We start from the raw sequence: 14,065 nt of genomic DNA, 5'->3' as shown, positions 1-14,065 counted from the left end.
GTAAAAGGAAGCATAAACTACTCAATCCATTTTGTAAAAGGAAGTATAAGCTCCTTATGTTTCATGTTGTAAACGGAATTATTTTGTAAAAGGATTCATCAGCTACTCATAATCCATTTTGTAAAAGGGAGCATCAATTCGTTATGTTATATGTTGTAAACGTAAACCGATGTGCATACAACATCTCACTGTAAATGATGGTCCGATACATATGATTAAATTGAGCTATTTCCGATACTTGTGAATATTCATCATGCCCGCACGTTAAAATGTTTTAAAAAATTTTTTGGGGACGGCGGAGCATATTTACAGCAACTTTTTGACTTTTCCCCCTTCAGTACAATGGCTTCCAGACTAAGATATCTGGAATCTAGTAATCCATACGAGTTCAACGAGCTACCACACGTTACTGCAGCTTCAAAATTGGCCAAAATATTGAACTTCGAAATATTGATTTTTGTATGAAAATAAGCCAATCGATGATTTGGCTTTCTTCCGTTTGAATTCCATTCTTTAAAGCAATATATTTTACAATTATAAAAATTTTCCTTCCTCAACATCTGCCACTTGTGACGCAAATTTTTTTTTGTTATAATTTTCTTCCTAAAATTTTTCTGGTAAAATTTTTGTCAATAGCTTAACACGCTCATAGCTCCGAAATTATAAGCTTTTATAAAAATTCCTTCAAATTAGTTTCTTAGAATTACGTCCGTAACATACAAGTAACAAAGTAACAAAAAAAACATAGCTAACGCCGACCCGTACGAAACACCTATTCGTATCAAAAGCCTTTATTGTGAAACTCTTCATTTCTCTTACTTCATTTTCTTCTCTGCTGAAAAGCTATTCGCGCTTTAAAATCACTTACATTATCCACTCTTTGCCTTGCAAATAAATTGCCGGAGGCAATATAGACAGCCCCGTACGAAGTCAAATTTCATAAATTCCTATTTAAACAGCTATATACCGCTATATTTAACTATATTTCACTGTAAATAAACATTTCACAGAGGAATATGCTATTATATAGCTCTATATGCCTGTATATAGCTCAATATAGCTGTATATAGGTAAATATAGATGTCCTGTCCATATATGGAATCCCTGAAACCCCACACACATAACAAATTATTTCCAATTATTTCCATGTTAACAGAAACTCTCTAAGTATCATTTTTCCCAAGATATTTCTATTTTACTAAAATCCAATATGGCCGCCGGCAGCCATTTTGTTAGGAAACCGAAAATAGTACCGACGCTTTACATTCGTTAATACCTTTCAAAGAAAAAAAAATTCATGAAATTCGGTCAAAATTTACTCGAGATATTGTCAAAATACACCACGTTCACTGTACTTCCGAGTAGCCAGATGAGAGCTCACTCCAAGAGACCTAGCTCACGCTCCGGAGAACATAATTTCATGAACTTTTTTTCCCTGATTGGTACGGTCAATACCTATCTAATAAAGCTAAAACAGACGAAATATGTTCAAATGTGGCCGACCTACAAGCAAAAACTGCTTGCCGCCCTGTGCCTGTTTCACACCAAGGGGTCTAACTCACAAGTCGGTCATCCGATTTCCATAAACTTTTTTTTTGTCGATCGGTATTGTAAATACCTTTTATTTGACGTATCACTTACAAGTTTAACGTTTAAATGTCCGGAGATATCTTCGAAAAACCGTAAAGCACTTATTGGGCCACAGCTCGGGAGGGGTCGATCCAAAATCACTCATCTTCGAACTTAGCCTGTCTTTTGACATTACCAAACGGGAAAAAAAAAGAATTTTCAAAATCGGATGCGTTTTACTCAAGTTATCGTGCAGACAGACAGACGGACAGACAGACGGACATTTTTTTTTCGCGGATTTGGCATCTCTAGACAACCACAATAGGTTTCCCCTTACTCAGGGAGTCCAATTCGACGTGTTACAAACGTATGCGTAAACCTATAAGTACTTCGTACGGGTCTAAAAATTGTAAAATTTTCTTTCACAATGCGTCAACCTCAGCGATATTTTACTTATTATTTTGAAAGTTTAAGGGTTTTTTGACTGATATAACATCAAAGAGTGAATAGATTTCGTTTTCAATTTGTAATCGTGTGCGAATAGTCTCACAATTATCTATTCGCACTCGTGTGCGAATAGCATCACACGACCGCAAATAGTCTCACAATTTACTTAATAATAATAATTTTTTTAAATGCATGTAACTATCATCTACAGTCAAAACGCAGAACCATGTGGCATTAAACTGTAATAATGATTAATTACGAACGTGTATCAAGACAGTAAATAATTGCACATTTTCACAATTGACAAATTAAATCATTTAAGTCATTTGGAACGATAACGGAATCAAGCAATTGATTTCTCAACGTATTACAAGTCATGATTCTAATGAGCAAGAACCACAAATGCATCAAATCTAACAATTAATTACAAACGTTATCATTAAAACGTTTTTCACTTTCAACCACAAACCGCCTACTGGAGTTACTCTTGGAAAACACCAATAAATATAATTAATTAATCGTTTTTTTACGGGCTGCGTCATTGTGAGCAGCCTTTTTTTGGCATATTTAAATTATTAGATAGTTATTGACCGTACCAATCAGGGAAAAACAAGTTTACGAAATTCGGTTTACCACAGGGACATAGCTTTTCAGTAGAAAGGAATATGAAGTAAGAGAAATAAAGAGTTTCGCACTAAAGGCTTTTGATACGAATAGGTGTTTCGTACGGGTCGGCGTAAGCTATGTTTCTATTTAAATCCATGGACCTTTGACCCGGATCAATTTGCCCGATGAAATCCAAAACGACATTCGTAATTAAAGCAAAAGCAAAAGTAGTCGAAATCCGTTCAAATTTGGCCGACATACAAGCAAAAACTGCTTCGCGCCCTGACCTGGTTCACACCAAGGGGTGTAACTCACGAGTCGGTGATCCGATTTCTATTTTTAGACCCGTACGAAGTACTGGGGTCTTATAGGTTTACGCATACGTTTGTAACACGTCGAATTGGACTCCCTGAGTAAGGGGAAACCTATTGTGGTTGTCCAGAGATGCCAAATCAGCAAGAAAAAAAATGTCCGTCCGTCCGTCTGTCTGTCTGCACGATAACTTGAGTAAAACGCATCCGATTTTGAAAATTCTTTTTTTCCCCGTTTGGTAATGTCAAAAGACAGGCTAAGTTCGAAGATGAGTGATTTTGGATCGACCCCTCCTGAGCTGGGGCCCAATAAGTGCTTTACGGTTTTTCGAAGATATCTCCGGACATTTAAACGTTAAACTTGTAAGTGATACGTCAAATAAAAGGTATTTACAATACCGATCGACAAAAAAAGTTTATGGAAATCGGATGACCGACTCGTGAGTTAGACCCCTTGGTGTGGAACAGGCACAGGGCGGCAAGCAGTTTTTGCTTGTAGGTCGGCCACATTTCAACATAGTTCGTCTGTTTTAGCTTTATTAGATAGGTATTGACCGTACCAATCAGGGAAAAAAAAGTTTTTGAAATTATGTTCTCCGGAGCGTGAGCTAGGTCTCTTGGAGTGAGCTCTTATCTGGCTACTCGGCCGTACAGTGAACGTGGAGTATTTTGTCAATATCTCGAGTAAATTTTGACCGAATTTCATGAATTTTTTTTTGTTTGAAAGGTATTAACGAGTGTAAAGCGTCGGTAAAATTTCCGGTCTCCTAACAAAATGGCTGCCGGTGGCCATATTGGATTTTATTAAAAGTGATATAAAGTGGGAAAAATGATGCTTAGAGAGTTTCTGTTAACATGGAAATAATGTGTTAAGTGTGAGGGGTTTCAGGGATTCCATATATGGACATCTATATATACCTATATACAGCTATATTGAGCTATATACAGGCATATAGAGCTATATAATAGCATATTCCTCTGTGAAATGCTTATTTATAGTGAAATATAGGTAAATATAGCGGTATATAGCTGTTTAAATAGGAATTTATGAAATTTGAATTCGTACGGGGCTGTCTATATTGCCTCCGGCAATTTAATTGTATATGATAACAAGGCAAAGAGTGGATAATGTAAGTGATTTTAAAGGAAGAATAGCTTTTCAGCAGAGAAGAAAATGAAGTAAGAGAAATGAAGAGTTTCACAATAAAGGCTTTTGATACGAATAGGTGTTTCGTACGGGTCGGCGTTAGGTCTAGCCATTTAAAGATCACAACACTTCATTTTCGAAGAGCTAGAGCAATTTAAAGGAAAATTGTGAAGTACCTTTATTGTTAGTAAAAATTGACACACTCAAACTTATTTCATTGATTTGACAAGGAAGATAGGTTCTTGCACTTCTACAAGTCTCGCGTGAGCGGCCTTTATGTCACTTTTTTTCTATGATTTTTCATTCGTAAAGGAGAAGAGACATGAATCTACTTCCAAAAAGGATTAATTCCCTTGACTGTCATGGGTTTTACGAAAACAAATACACCGTACATAACACGTTCACTATGATTAAAAATGTATGGAAATTTTGTGCCCTTGATAACTTGAGTAAATCTCAACCGATTTTCAAAAAACTTTTTTTTATTCGACGAAGTATTGAAATCCTCAGGTCAAGTCGAAAATGGGTGGTATCGGTTCAACCATCTGGTAGTAGTTCTCAGAAGAAGCCTTTTCTGCTCTGTGTTAACACGATAACTGGAGCAAGGTTCAACAGATTTTCAAAAACTTTTTTTTATTCGACGAAGTATTGAAATCCCCAGGTCAAGTTCGAAAATGGGTGGCATTGGTTCAACCATCTGGGAGTAGTTCTCGAAAGAAGCCTTTTCTGCTCTTTGTTCACACGATAACTGGAGTAATTCTCAACCGATTTAAAAAAAATGTTTGGTGGAGAATTAATTCCTGAGGTTTGGTTCCAAGATAGATTATGTTGGTCTAACGAACAAGCTGATGTTGCTAACAGAATTTTTGTATCTATTTCAATAGTATTTTTCTTGTTATGTGAATTTGCCTTGTAAACAAAACAGAATAAATAGATCAAAAATTAACGAGTGGGAAGTTTGCGGCCAGAGCGAAGCGAGGGCCGCAAATCACACGAGTTTAAGTAACAGTTTGACAAATAGAAACTAAACAGAATTAAATCATCAATGAGAGATTTATTAGACCGTTCTAGTAGTTCTTCTTCTAAATTCGTTTCTTCTTCTAAATTCGTTTCTTCTTCTAAATGCGTTTTTGTGGCCATCAACATACAAAATTACATTTCATTGAAATAAATCAATAAATCATTGCCAATAAAAATACTACTGAGAAGCTCAGACAAACAGTCAAGGGATCTGACCCGCCCAACAGCAATGAAAGTAGATAAGTAGGTATGGCCAGTCCATACAAGTCGGAGCACATATGGATTTCCATGGCGCCACCTCAAACGAACTCATTTCTAGTGGAAATTTGCACTAGAAATGAGTTCGTTTGAGGTGGCGCCATGCAAATCCGTATGTGCTCCGGCTAGAACAAATTTGAACGTTTGGCCATACCTATCTATTTACTTTCATTGCCCAACAGGTGGGACCTAGTTATAAAGAAAAAATCCATTTTTTTGGCACATTTGAATTTAAAATGGCGGGAAACAGTAAAAAGTGGAAAAACATTTTTTTTGTCAAAGAAAAATCACTGAAACCGATAGAAAGACTGTAAATTCTCAAAAACTTTCTTCGGAAGTCTACGAGAGAATTGGCTACATTTTCGTGTCTTAAGTTTTACTTAAATCGGTGTGCTCATTCTGGTGGAGTTGCGCCAGTAACAGAAGTCACCACATGTTCCACCAGTGTTCTTCATGTCGAAATTCATCGAAATCATGGCCCGTGACGCAAGTCCTCTTACTAGAAAAAATTTCAAAAAAAAAATTTTGTCGTAGACTGCAGAACCATATATACAGCAAATATTGACAGCAAAAATTTGAAAAATAAAAAAAATGAAAAATTTGAAAAATTTTGAAAAATTTTTCAAAGTTTTTAAATTTTTCATTTTATTTTATTTTTCAAATTTTTAAAATTTTTCAAATTTTTCAAATTTTTTAAATTTTTCAAATTTTTTAAAATTTTAAAATTTTTGAAATTTTTGAAATTTTTGAAATTTTTGAAATTTTTTTAATCTACTAATTCTTCCAAAAGAACTGATATCAGTCAAAAACACTCAAAAGAGTAAAAGTGACGCAAGTCCCTGTGCATACTTCCAAAACAACTGATATCGCTGGAGGTGACGCTGTAACAGGTGCTGTAACAGCAAAAATTTGACCAAAGAAATTCACTTTGTGACGCAAAATTTTTTTGGTAAAATTTTGTTTCTAGAATTTTACAGTTTTTGCGTACAAGCGCAGAATGCGTCACCTCCAGCGATATCAGTTGTTTTGGAAGTATGCACAGGGACACAGGGATAATTACGGTTCATTTCATTTTGTACACAAAAAATGAGTTCTGTACACAAAAAATGATTTTTATACACAAAAAAAAAATATTTTGTACACAAAAATGTTCATTTTGTACACAAGATTGTTTACATTGTACACAATAAATGTATTCTGTACATAAAATTGAATATTTTGTACATTTTCATTTTTTATTTTGTACCCAGAGACAGTTATATTGTACAGAAAAAATATTTTTCGTACACATAAGAAAAACACTTTGTACTCTAGTATTATTTATATTGTATTAGGTGTTCGCGTGGTGTCTTTTCCACAACAAAGTAGTGAATGGAAAAAACTAATTTTTTATAACTAACGACAAAAATAACTAACACCTTTTTGACTTAAGCACAAACAATTGGAGTCAAAAATTACTAAATACACAAATTACTCCCGTACAAAAATAATATGAATTTTCGGATAAAACACGTAGACAATCTCCTGAACATTCAAGGGGGGATACTCCCCCCTTGACCCCCCTTTGCGGGGGCTGCCGCCCCTCGACCCCGCTTTTTTATTTTTCCATTTTCTTCACGGCCTGCGGCGCTCACTATTCCCTAAAAATAATAATAGTATTTAAATTGTTGATGCTGCACTTATTAGTATCAAGTGAATTCTGGTTACTCTATTCCATCGAATATGGTCGACCTTTTTTCGAATATAGTCGATATACTATCGAATATAGTCGATATATTCTCGAAAACTTTTGATATACTCGAAATAGTCGATATTCTCTCGAATATAGTCGATATATTCGAATATAGTTATTTTTGTCATTAGTTGTTTTGATACATTAGTTGATATGGCCTATAGTTATTTTTGTAGGTAGTTATAATAGTTATTTCGACCGAACGCCGGTGAAAGAATAGGAAGTTTATGATTTGCACTGTATGTTCATATGGTTTTATTGTGTAAAAGGAAAATATTAAGACTTTGGTGCCACATTGTGTAAAAGGAAAATATTGATTCTCTCTGTGTCGTATATCAACTTTCGAATGCTATTTACTTAAAGGTAAAATTCAATTTTCCCCTACATTCACTCTGTGGTGTGTTACTCTGTTAAAGGAAAATATTGAGACTTTGGTGCCACACTGTGTAAAAGGAAAATATTGAGACTTTGGTGCCACATTGTGTAAAAGGAAAATATTGATTCTCTCCGTGTCGTATATCAACTTTCGAATGCTATTTACTTAACGGTAAAATTCAATTTTCCCCTACATTCACTATGTGGTGCGTTACTCTGTTAAAGGAAAATATTGAGACTTTGGTGCAACACTGTGTAAAAGGAAAATATTGAGACTTTGATGCCACATTGTGTAAAAAGAAAATATTGAGACTTTGGTGCCACATTGTGTAAAAGGAAAATATTGATTCTCTCCGTGTCGTATATCAACTTTCGAATGTTATTCACTTTAAGGTAAAATCCAATTTTCACCTACAATCACTCTGTGATTACTCTGTTAAAGGAAAATATTGAGACTTTGGTGCCACACTGTGTAAAAGGAAAATATTGAGACTTTGATGCCACATTGTGTAAAAGGAAAATATTGATTCTCTCCGTGTCGTATATCAACTTTCGAATGCTATTCACTTAAAGGTAAAATCCAATTTTTCCCTACATTCACTCTGTGGTGCGTTACTCTGTTAAAGGAATATATTGAGACTTTGGTGCCACATTGTGTAAACGGAAAATATTGATTCTCTCCGTGTCGTATATCAACTTTCGAATGCTATTTACTTAAAGGTAAATATCAATTTTCCCCTACATTCACTATGTGGTGCGTTACTCTGTTAAAGGAAAATATTGAGACTTTGGTGCCACACTGTGTAAAAGGAAAATATTGAGACTTTGATGCCACATTGTGTAAAAGGAAAATATTGACTCTCTCCGTGTCGTATATCAACTTTCGAATGATATTCACTTAAAGGTAAAATTATATTTTCCCCTACATTCACTCTGTGATGCGTTACTCTGTTAAAGGAAAATATTGAGACTTTGGTGCCACACTGTGTAAAAGGAAAATATTGAGACTTTGATGCCACATTGTGTAAAAGGAAAATATTGATTCTCTCCGTGTCGTATATCAACTTTCGAATGATATTCACTTAAAGGTAAAATTATATTTTCCCCTACATTCACTCTGTGATGCGTTACTCTGTTAAAGGAAAATATTGAGACTTTGGTGCCACACTGTGTAAAAGGAAAATATTGAGACTTTGGTGCCACATTGTGTAAAAGGAAAATATTTATTCTCTCCGTGTCGTATATCAACTTTCGAATGCTATTCACTTAAAGGTAAAATCCAATTTTCCCCTGCATTCACTCTGTGGTACGTTACTCTGTTAAAGGAAAATATTGAGACTTTGGTGCCACACTGTGTAAAAGGAAAATATTGAGACTTTGGTGCCACATTGTGTAAAAGGAAAATATTGATTCTCTCCGTGTCGTATATCAACTTTCGAATGCTATTTACTTAAAGGTAAAATTCAATTTTCCCCTACATTCACTCTGTGGTGCGTTACTCTGTTAAAGGAATATATTCAGACTTTGGTGCCACACTGTGTAAAAGGAAAATATTGAGACTTTGGTGCCACATTGTGTAAAAGGAAAATATTGAGACTTTGGTGCCACATTGTGTAAAAGGAAAATATTGATTCTCTCCGTGTCGTATATCAACTTTCGAATGTTATTCACTTAAAGGTAAAATCCAATTTTCACCTACAATCACTCTGTGGTGCGTTACTCTGTTAAAGGAATATATTGAGATTGAGAATTTTGTGCCACACTGTGTATAAGGGATAATATCGAAAACTTTGGTGCCACATTGTGTATAAGGATTATATTTATTCTTTCCGTGCCGTACATCTAGTTTCTTGTTCTTATGCTTGTGTACGAAATCTATTTTTTGTGTACAATATGTATTTATATGTGTATGAAAAACAAAATTAGTGTACAGTATCACTCTTTCTTTGTACAATGTATTAATTCTTATGTACAAAATATTTATTTTTTGTATTAATATTTATTTGTTATGTACAAAATTGACATTTTATGTACAAAATAAACATTTTTGTGTACAATTAATTATTATTTTGTGTACAAATTATTGGTTTTTTTTGTACGAGAATTTTTTTTGTGTACAGTTATTTTTTATTGTGTACAGATTTCATATTTTGTGTACAAATTAAATTAAACCGATAATTACTCGTTTCGAATAAATAATTCGACTAAAAATTGTGTTTTCAGTAAATATTAGTAACTCGAGACGTCCTCGAGTTTAATAATTACGCAGAAACATAGTTCCAGAACTCAACGATTCTGAAGGATTTCTGAAGTTTTTTTTGGATCATCTTCTGTACTTATTGAATGATTGACATGGCAGCAGATCAGTTCCTGTAATTCTGTCCCTGCACATGGTCAGTTTCCTATGAATTCCACCTGGATAATGAACGACGCTAAGCTTGTGTAAATTATGGTGTCGATTTTGATAAGCTTTTGTTTCCTGAAAGGAATTGATTCCACCTTTCGTTTGCGCTGCAGTTTCATGTGCTACATTGTTTGGCGCTACAGTAGCGGCCACATTTATTAGCGATGCAAATTTTTACAATTTAATTGCTATTTGGCTGTTAACCAAACCTGTAAAAATTACGACTGAATTGGGTGAGCAAGTCATTTTGTACTTTTATGATGTGTTCTACAGAGATGAGATTAGATATCCCACAACAACCTAATCAGCTCTTATCACCGGTTTGCCTTCGGTCATTTGGTAGTCGAACAACAAATTTCTTCCGAGCACACACGTTTTCCAGAAGACAGTCGCATCGAACATGTTTTCCGTTCTGTTGCTAACGTTTTTCATTCTCACATCGTCCTTCGAAAGTTCATCTGGAACACTTATGGTCGACCGCGACGTAAACGGTTTTCGGGTGTTCGTAAATGGACTGGAAATCCTTTACCATTCCAATTCCGAGCCGATGTTCCACATTTCCCAAACTGAAATTAACTTCACCGAACGCCACGGAAATTTCCGAATAAATGAAACAATCGAGGCGGGACCAGTGCCGATGAATACTTTCCATTTGCAAGAAGAAACACTTGAAAATGATAGAGTCATTTGGACGGCCACCCTATCGAACGCTGATGATACGAATGGCACTGTAAGTCGTATAAACTGTTGTAGATTGAGTGGACGCTTGAAATGCTAAATGTCCAAGCCTCACTGTTTGCAGATCATATTTCGATTTTGGCAAGGGGACAACATCAACAATTTGCAGATAGGACTCCGGTTTGATGTGACTTTACACGTCGGAGACAGTCAATATAATCGAATTGTCATGCGAATTCCTTCCCTGCTCTCGGAGCACTTTTATGGTTTGGGTGAACAGTTCACCGACTTCGATTTGAAAGGACACAAATATACAATTTGGACGAGAGAACAGGGTGATGAGGCTTTCATACGGTGTGTGTTCAAACAAGCAGTGAATCTCGTTGATTGAATCTTTCAGGCGTTGGACGAAATCTCTCACATCCGCTAACGCAAATAATGGAACTGATTGATCCGGGAACGGGTGGAGATTTCGACTATACCTATTGGCCACAGCCAACTTTTGTCTCCAGTCGTCGCTATTTCTTTGCTTTAGAATCCAGTGCCTACTCAATCTTCAACTTTGAGAATTCGTCTGCTGTCGAAATATCCATTCAATCTGCCCAAGCCACCGGTTACTTCGTGGTGGACCAAATCAGTCTGATGAGTTTGGTACGTAGTGTGTCTCAGATCTTCGGGCGACAGCCAGAATTACCAGAATGGGTTTCCACTGGTGCCATATTGGGAGTCCAAGGCGGAACCGATAAAATGCTCCAGTATGTAAGCGAAGCTGAGAAGCACAATGTCGCACTGAGCGCGATGTGGATCCAGGACTGGTCTGGAAAAATCACAACGACTTTCGGTACCCGAGTCTTTTGGAACTGGCAATGGAACCGAGACTGGTATCCACGATTGGATGAAGTGATTGCCGAATTGAGGCAACTGAAAAACATTCGCGTTCTGAGCTACATCAATCCGAGTCTGAATGTCGAAGGGAATCTGTTTGCTGACGGAGATCGGTTCGGATATTTTTTGCGAAAAGAGGATGACCTAAGTGAAACGTACGTGCAAGACTTTGGCGAATTTTACTGCGGCACAGTGGATGTGTGGAATTCCGATGCGGTAGCTTGGTACAAAAATGTTATCAAGCGAAACTTGTTGGAATTGGGATTTTCTGGATGGATGGCCGATTTTGAAGAATACACACCGATCACTGCTTCGACTTCCAACATTTCCGTCCAGCTGACCGGATATGAACGACATAATTTACTGCCAATGCTGTGGGCAAAAGTGAACAGGTTTGACTGACTCCTCGGCGTCAATCTCACCGACGATCAATATACTTTACTGTTAAACATAGAGAAGCCGTGGAAGAAGCTGGTCTGCTCAACGACGTCATGTTTTGGACGAGATCCGGTGCAGCAGGTGCTTCTGGTTACACGACTATGTTATGGGGAGGAGACCAGAACGTTGATTGGACTTTTTCGGATGGACTGCCGTCGACAATAACGGCTGGTATACGCATGGTAGACAGACATTTCGAAAATTTCAAGATCGCTTCAATTTACAGCTTTTTCGGCTGCGTTCAGTGGAATGGGACTGTTTCATTTTGATATCGGCGGATTTACCACTAAAGAAGCGCTGAATCTTATCAATCTGACCAGATCGAAAGAACTGTTGCTGCGGTCGGCTGAGTATGCAGTGTTTACGCCAGTGATGCGAACACACGAAGGTAAATTGGAAAAGGGGGGATCAAAGCTCCTGTTTGTATGGTAATTAGTGTGAAGACTCAAAAAGCACTCAATGTCAGATGAAGCCCCAAAATTTGAGATAAGAACTACTAAAATGGCAACATCTTCTGGATTCTGATCTTTGTGTCAAATGAACGCTTTTATTGCCTGCCCCATGCGAAAGTTGACCATTACGTAGCAGTTTGCACACAGCGAAAATGACCAATTACACGAGGGATTCTTTCAGTTCCTTTTACGTGAATTCGCTTGTGAAAATCAAACCTTTCGCATGGGACAGGCAACAAACGAGATGCTAAGTTCATTAAGTCGGAAACAACCTTGTGATACCCACAAACTCACTTGTGTGTTTTCCGAGCGATTTTCGTCGAGTGTAGTTGTATACCTCGCCGTAGACACGCTGTATACACGTAATGAATTACTTTCGCAGCATGCAATGTAATCTAGAGCTACGATCTAAATCTCCGGCCATTTTCTCTTGGTAGTTCATCGCAATGGCGTTTCTCCCTAACAAATTGCCATCTCATTCCATCGGACCCATCCTACCTTACCCGATTTTTTATCGAAATTCCGCTATTCAGACTGTCAGACTATTCAATTTACCCCTGGGGTAACGACAACATAATAATATCCACTCACATGCCAGGCAATCAACCAGCAGCAAATCATCAAGTGTACTCAGAGGAAGACACGTGGACAAAGTTTGCTCGGTTAACTCAAATATTCCGAGCGTTGGGCAATTACTCACGAACAGCAATAAGACAAAACTCAATCGATGGAATTCCCGTGATGCGACCGTTATTTTTGCAGTATGAAACCGATCCGCAGAGTTTCGGCATCAACTACGAGTACATGTACGGAGACGATTTGTTGGTTGCACCAGTTTTGCACATCGGTCAGGTAAGACTTCAAATTTTGGGAATGTTAGTCAAAGAACCGAGTAGACTGCGAATAAGCCAAGGAAATCAATCTCCGAAAACATAGACGCTGCTGTGTGGGATCCAAAGTCACTGTATTACTCAATAACCTCAATTCAATTTTTTGATTTAACTTAAAATTACAGGATCATCAACGGGTATACTTACCACCCGACCAGTGGATTTTTTTGTGGGACAACGAAAAAGTAGTTCATTTCGGGCCACTTAACGTAACGGTACCGAGTCCATTGGGACACACACCGGTTTTCTATCGCAATCGTTCGAACTGGACGGATCTGTTCGACGATATAAGGATTAAATACTCAAAATAGTAACGAACAGTCGACTGTCAGTTGAATTGTTCAGCATAATTGTTGGTCCCAGCAGCGCAAAATTGCTCGTGTGTTTTTGGCTTAAGTATCATTTTACGAGGCAAAATTAAAATTATTTTCGTTCAGTTGCTTTGTTGAATATTTTGATGCCACCTGCAGTTCTAGTGTCATATATCTAGTGTAATACGGGTAATACGACCGAGGATGGAATTTCATCTTTGTTTCTGGAATTTCCCTTTAGTCACCTGTCAACACTGTTGCATTCCATGCTATACGTCCTAAAAAGGTATCGCCATGAATACTGGAAAGAATATGATTCGAACAAGACGGCCTTTACAACTCAACTCTGATAATATTATCATGTTAAACACATGCCATCAAAAATATATGGACCATTCTGTATAAACCAGAGAGATGCTAATACGACAACTGGGTCTAAAAAAAACCAGCTGTCGACATCAGTCAAGCAAAAGTTTTATCAACAAAAAATTGACCCAAAAAACTTGGGAAAGAAAATTTTACAAAAAGAAATTTACGTCACA

At 36.9% G+C, this 14,065-nt stretch overlaps 1 protein-coding gene across 1 annotated transcript; it reads left to right on the top strand.

Moving 5' to 3' along the window:
* Positions 1 to 10,211: 10,211 nt before the first annotated feature.
* LOC119075949 (sulfoquinovosidase-like) lies at positions 10,212 to 13,616 on the top strand. The gene is made up of 7 exons (XM_037182515.1): positions 10,212 to 10,599; positions 10,672 to 10,882; positions 10,948 to 11,824; positions 11,887 to 12,041; positions 12,097 to 12,258; positions 12,921 to 13,174; positions 13,338 to 13,616. Exons 1-7 carry the CDS (start codon positions 10,270 to 10,272, stop codon positions 13,521 to 13,523), a joined length of 2,175 nt encoding a protein of 724 aa, XP_037038410.1. The 5' UTR covers positions 10,212 to 10,269; the 3' UTR covers positions 13,524 to 13,616.
* Positions 13,617 to 14,065: the final 449 nt, after the last annotated feature.

Source organism: Bradysia coprophila, unplaced genomic scaffold (assembly GCF_014529535.1).
Source record: "Bradysia coprophila strain Holo2 unplaced genomic scaffold, BU_Bcop_v1 contig_232, whole genome shotgun sequence".
Taxonomy (NCBI): Eukaryota; Metazoa; Arthropoda; class Insecta; order Diptera; family Sciaridae; genus Bradysia; species Bradysia coprophila.
The sequence above is the reverse complement of the archived record's forward strand: the minus strand, read 5'-3'. Positions and strand labels throughout refer to the sequence as shown.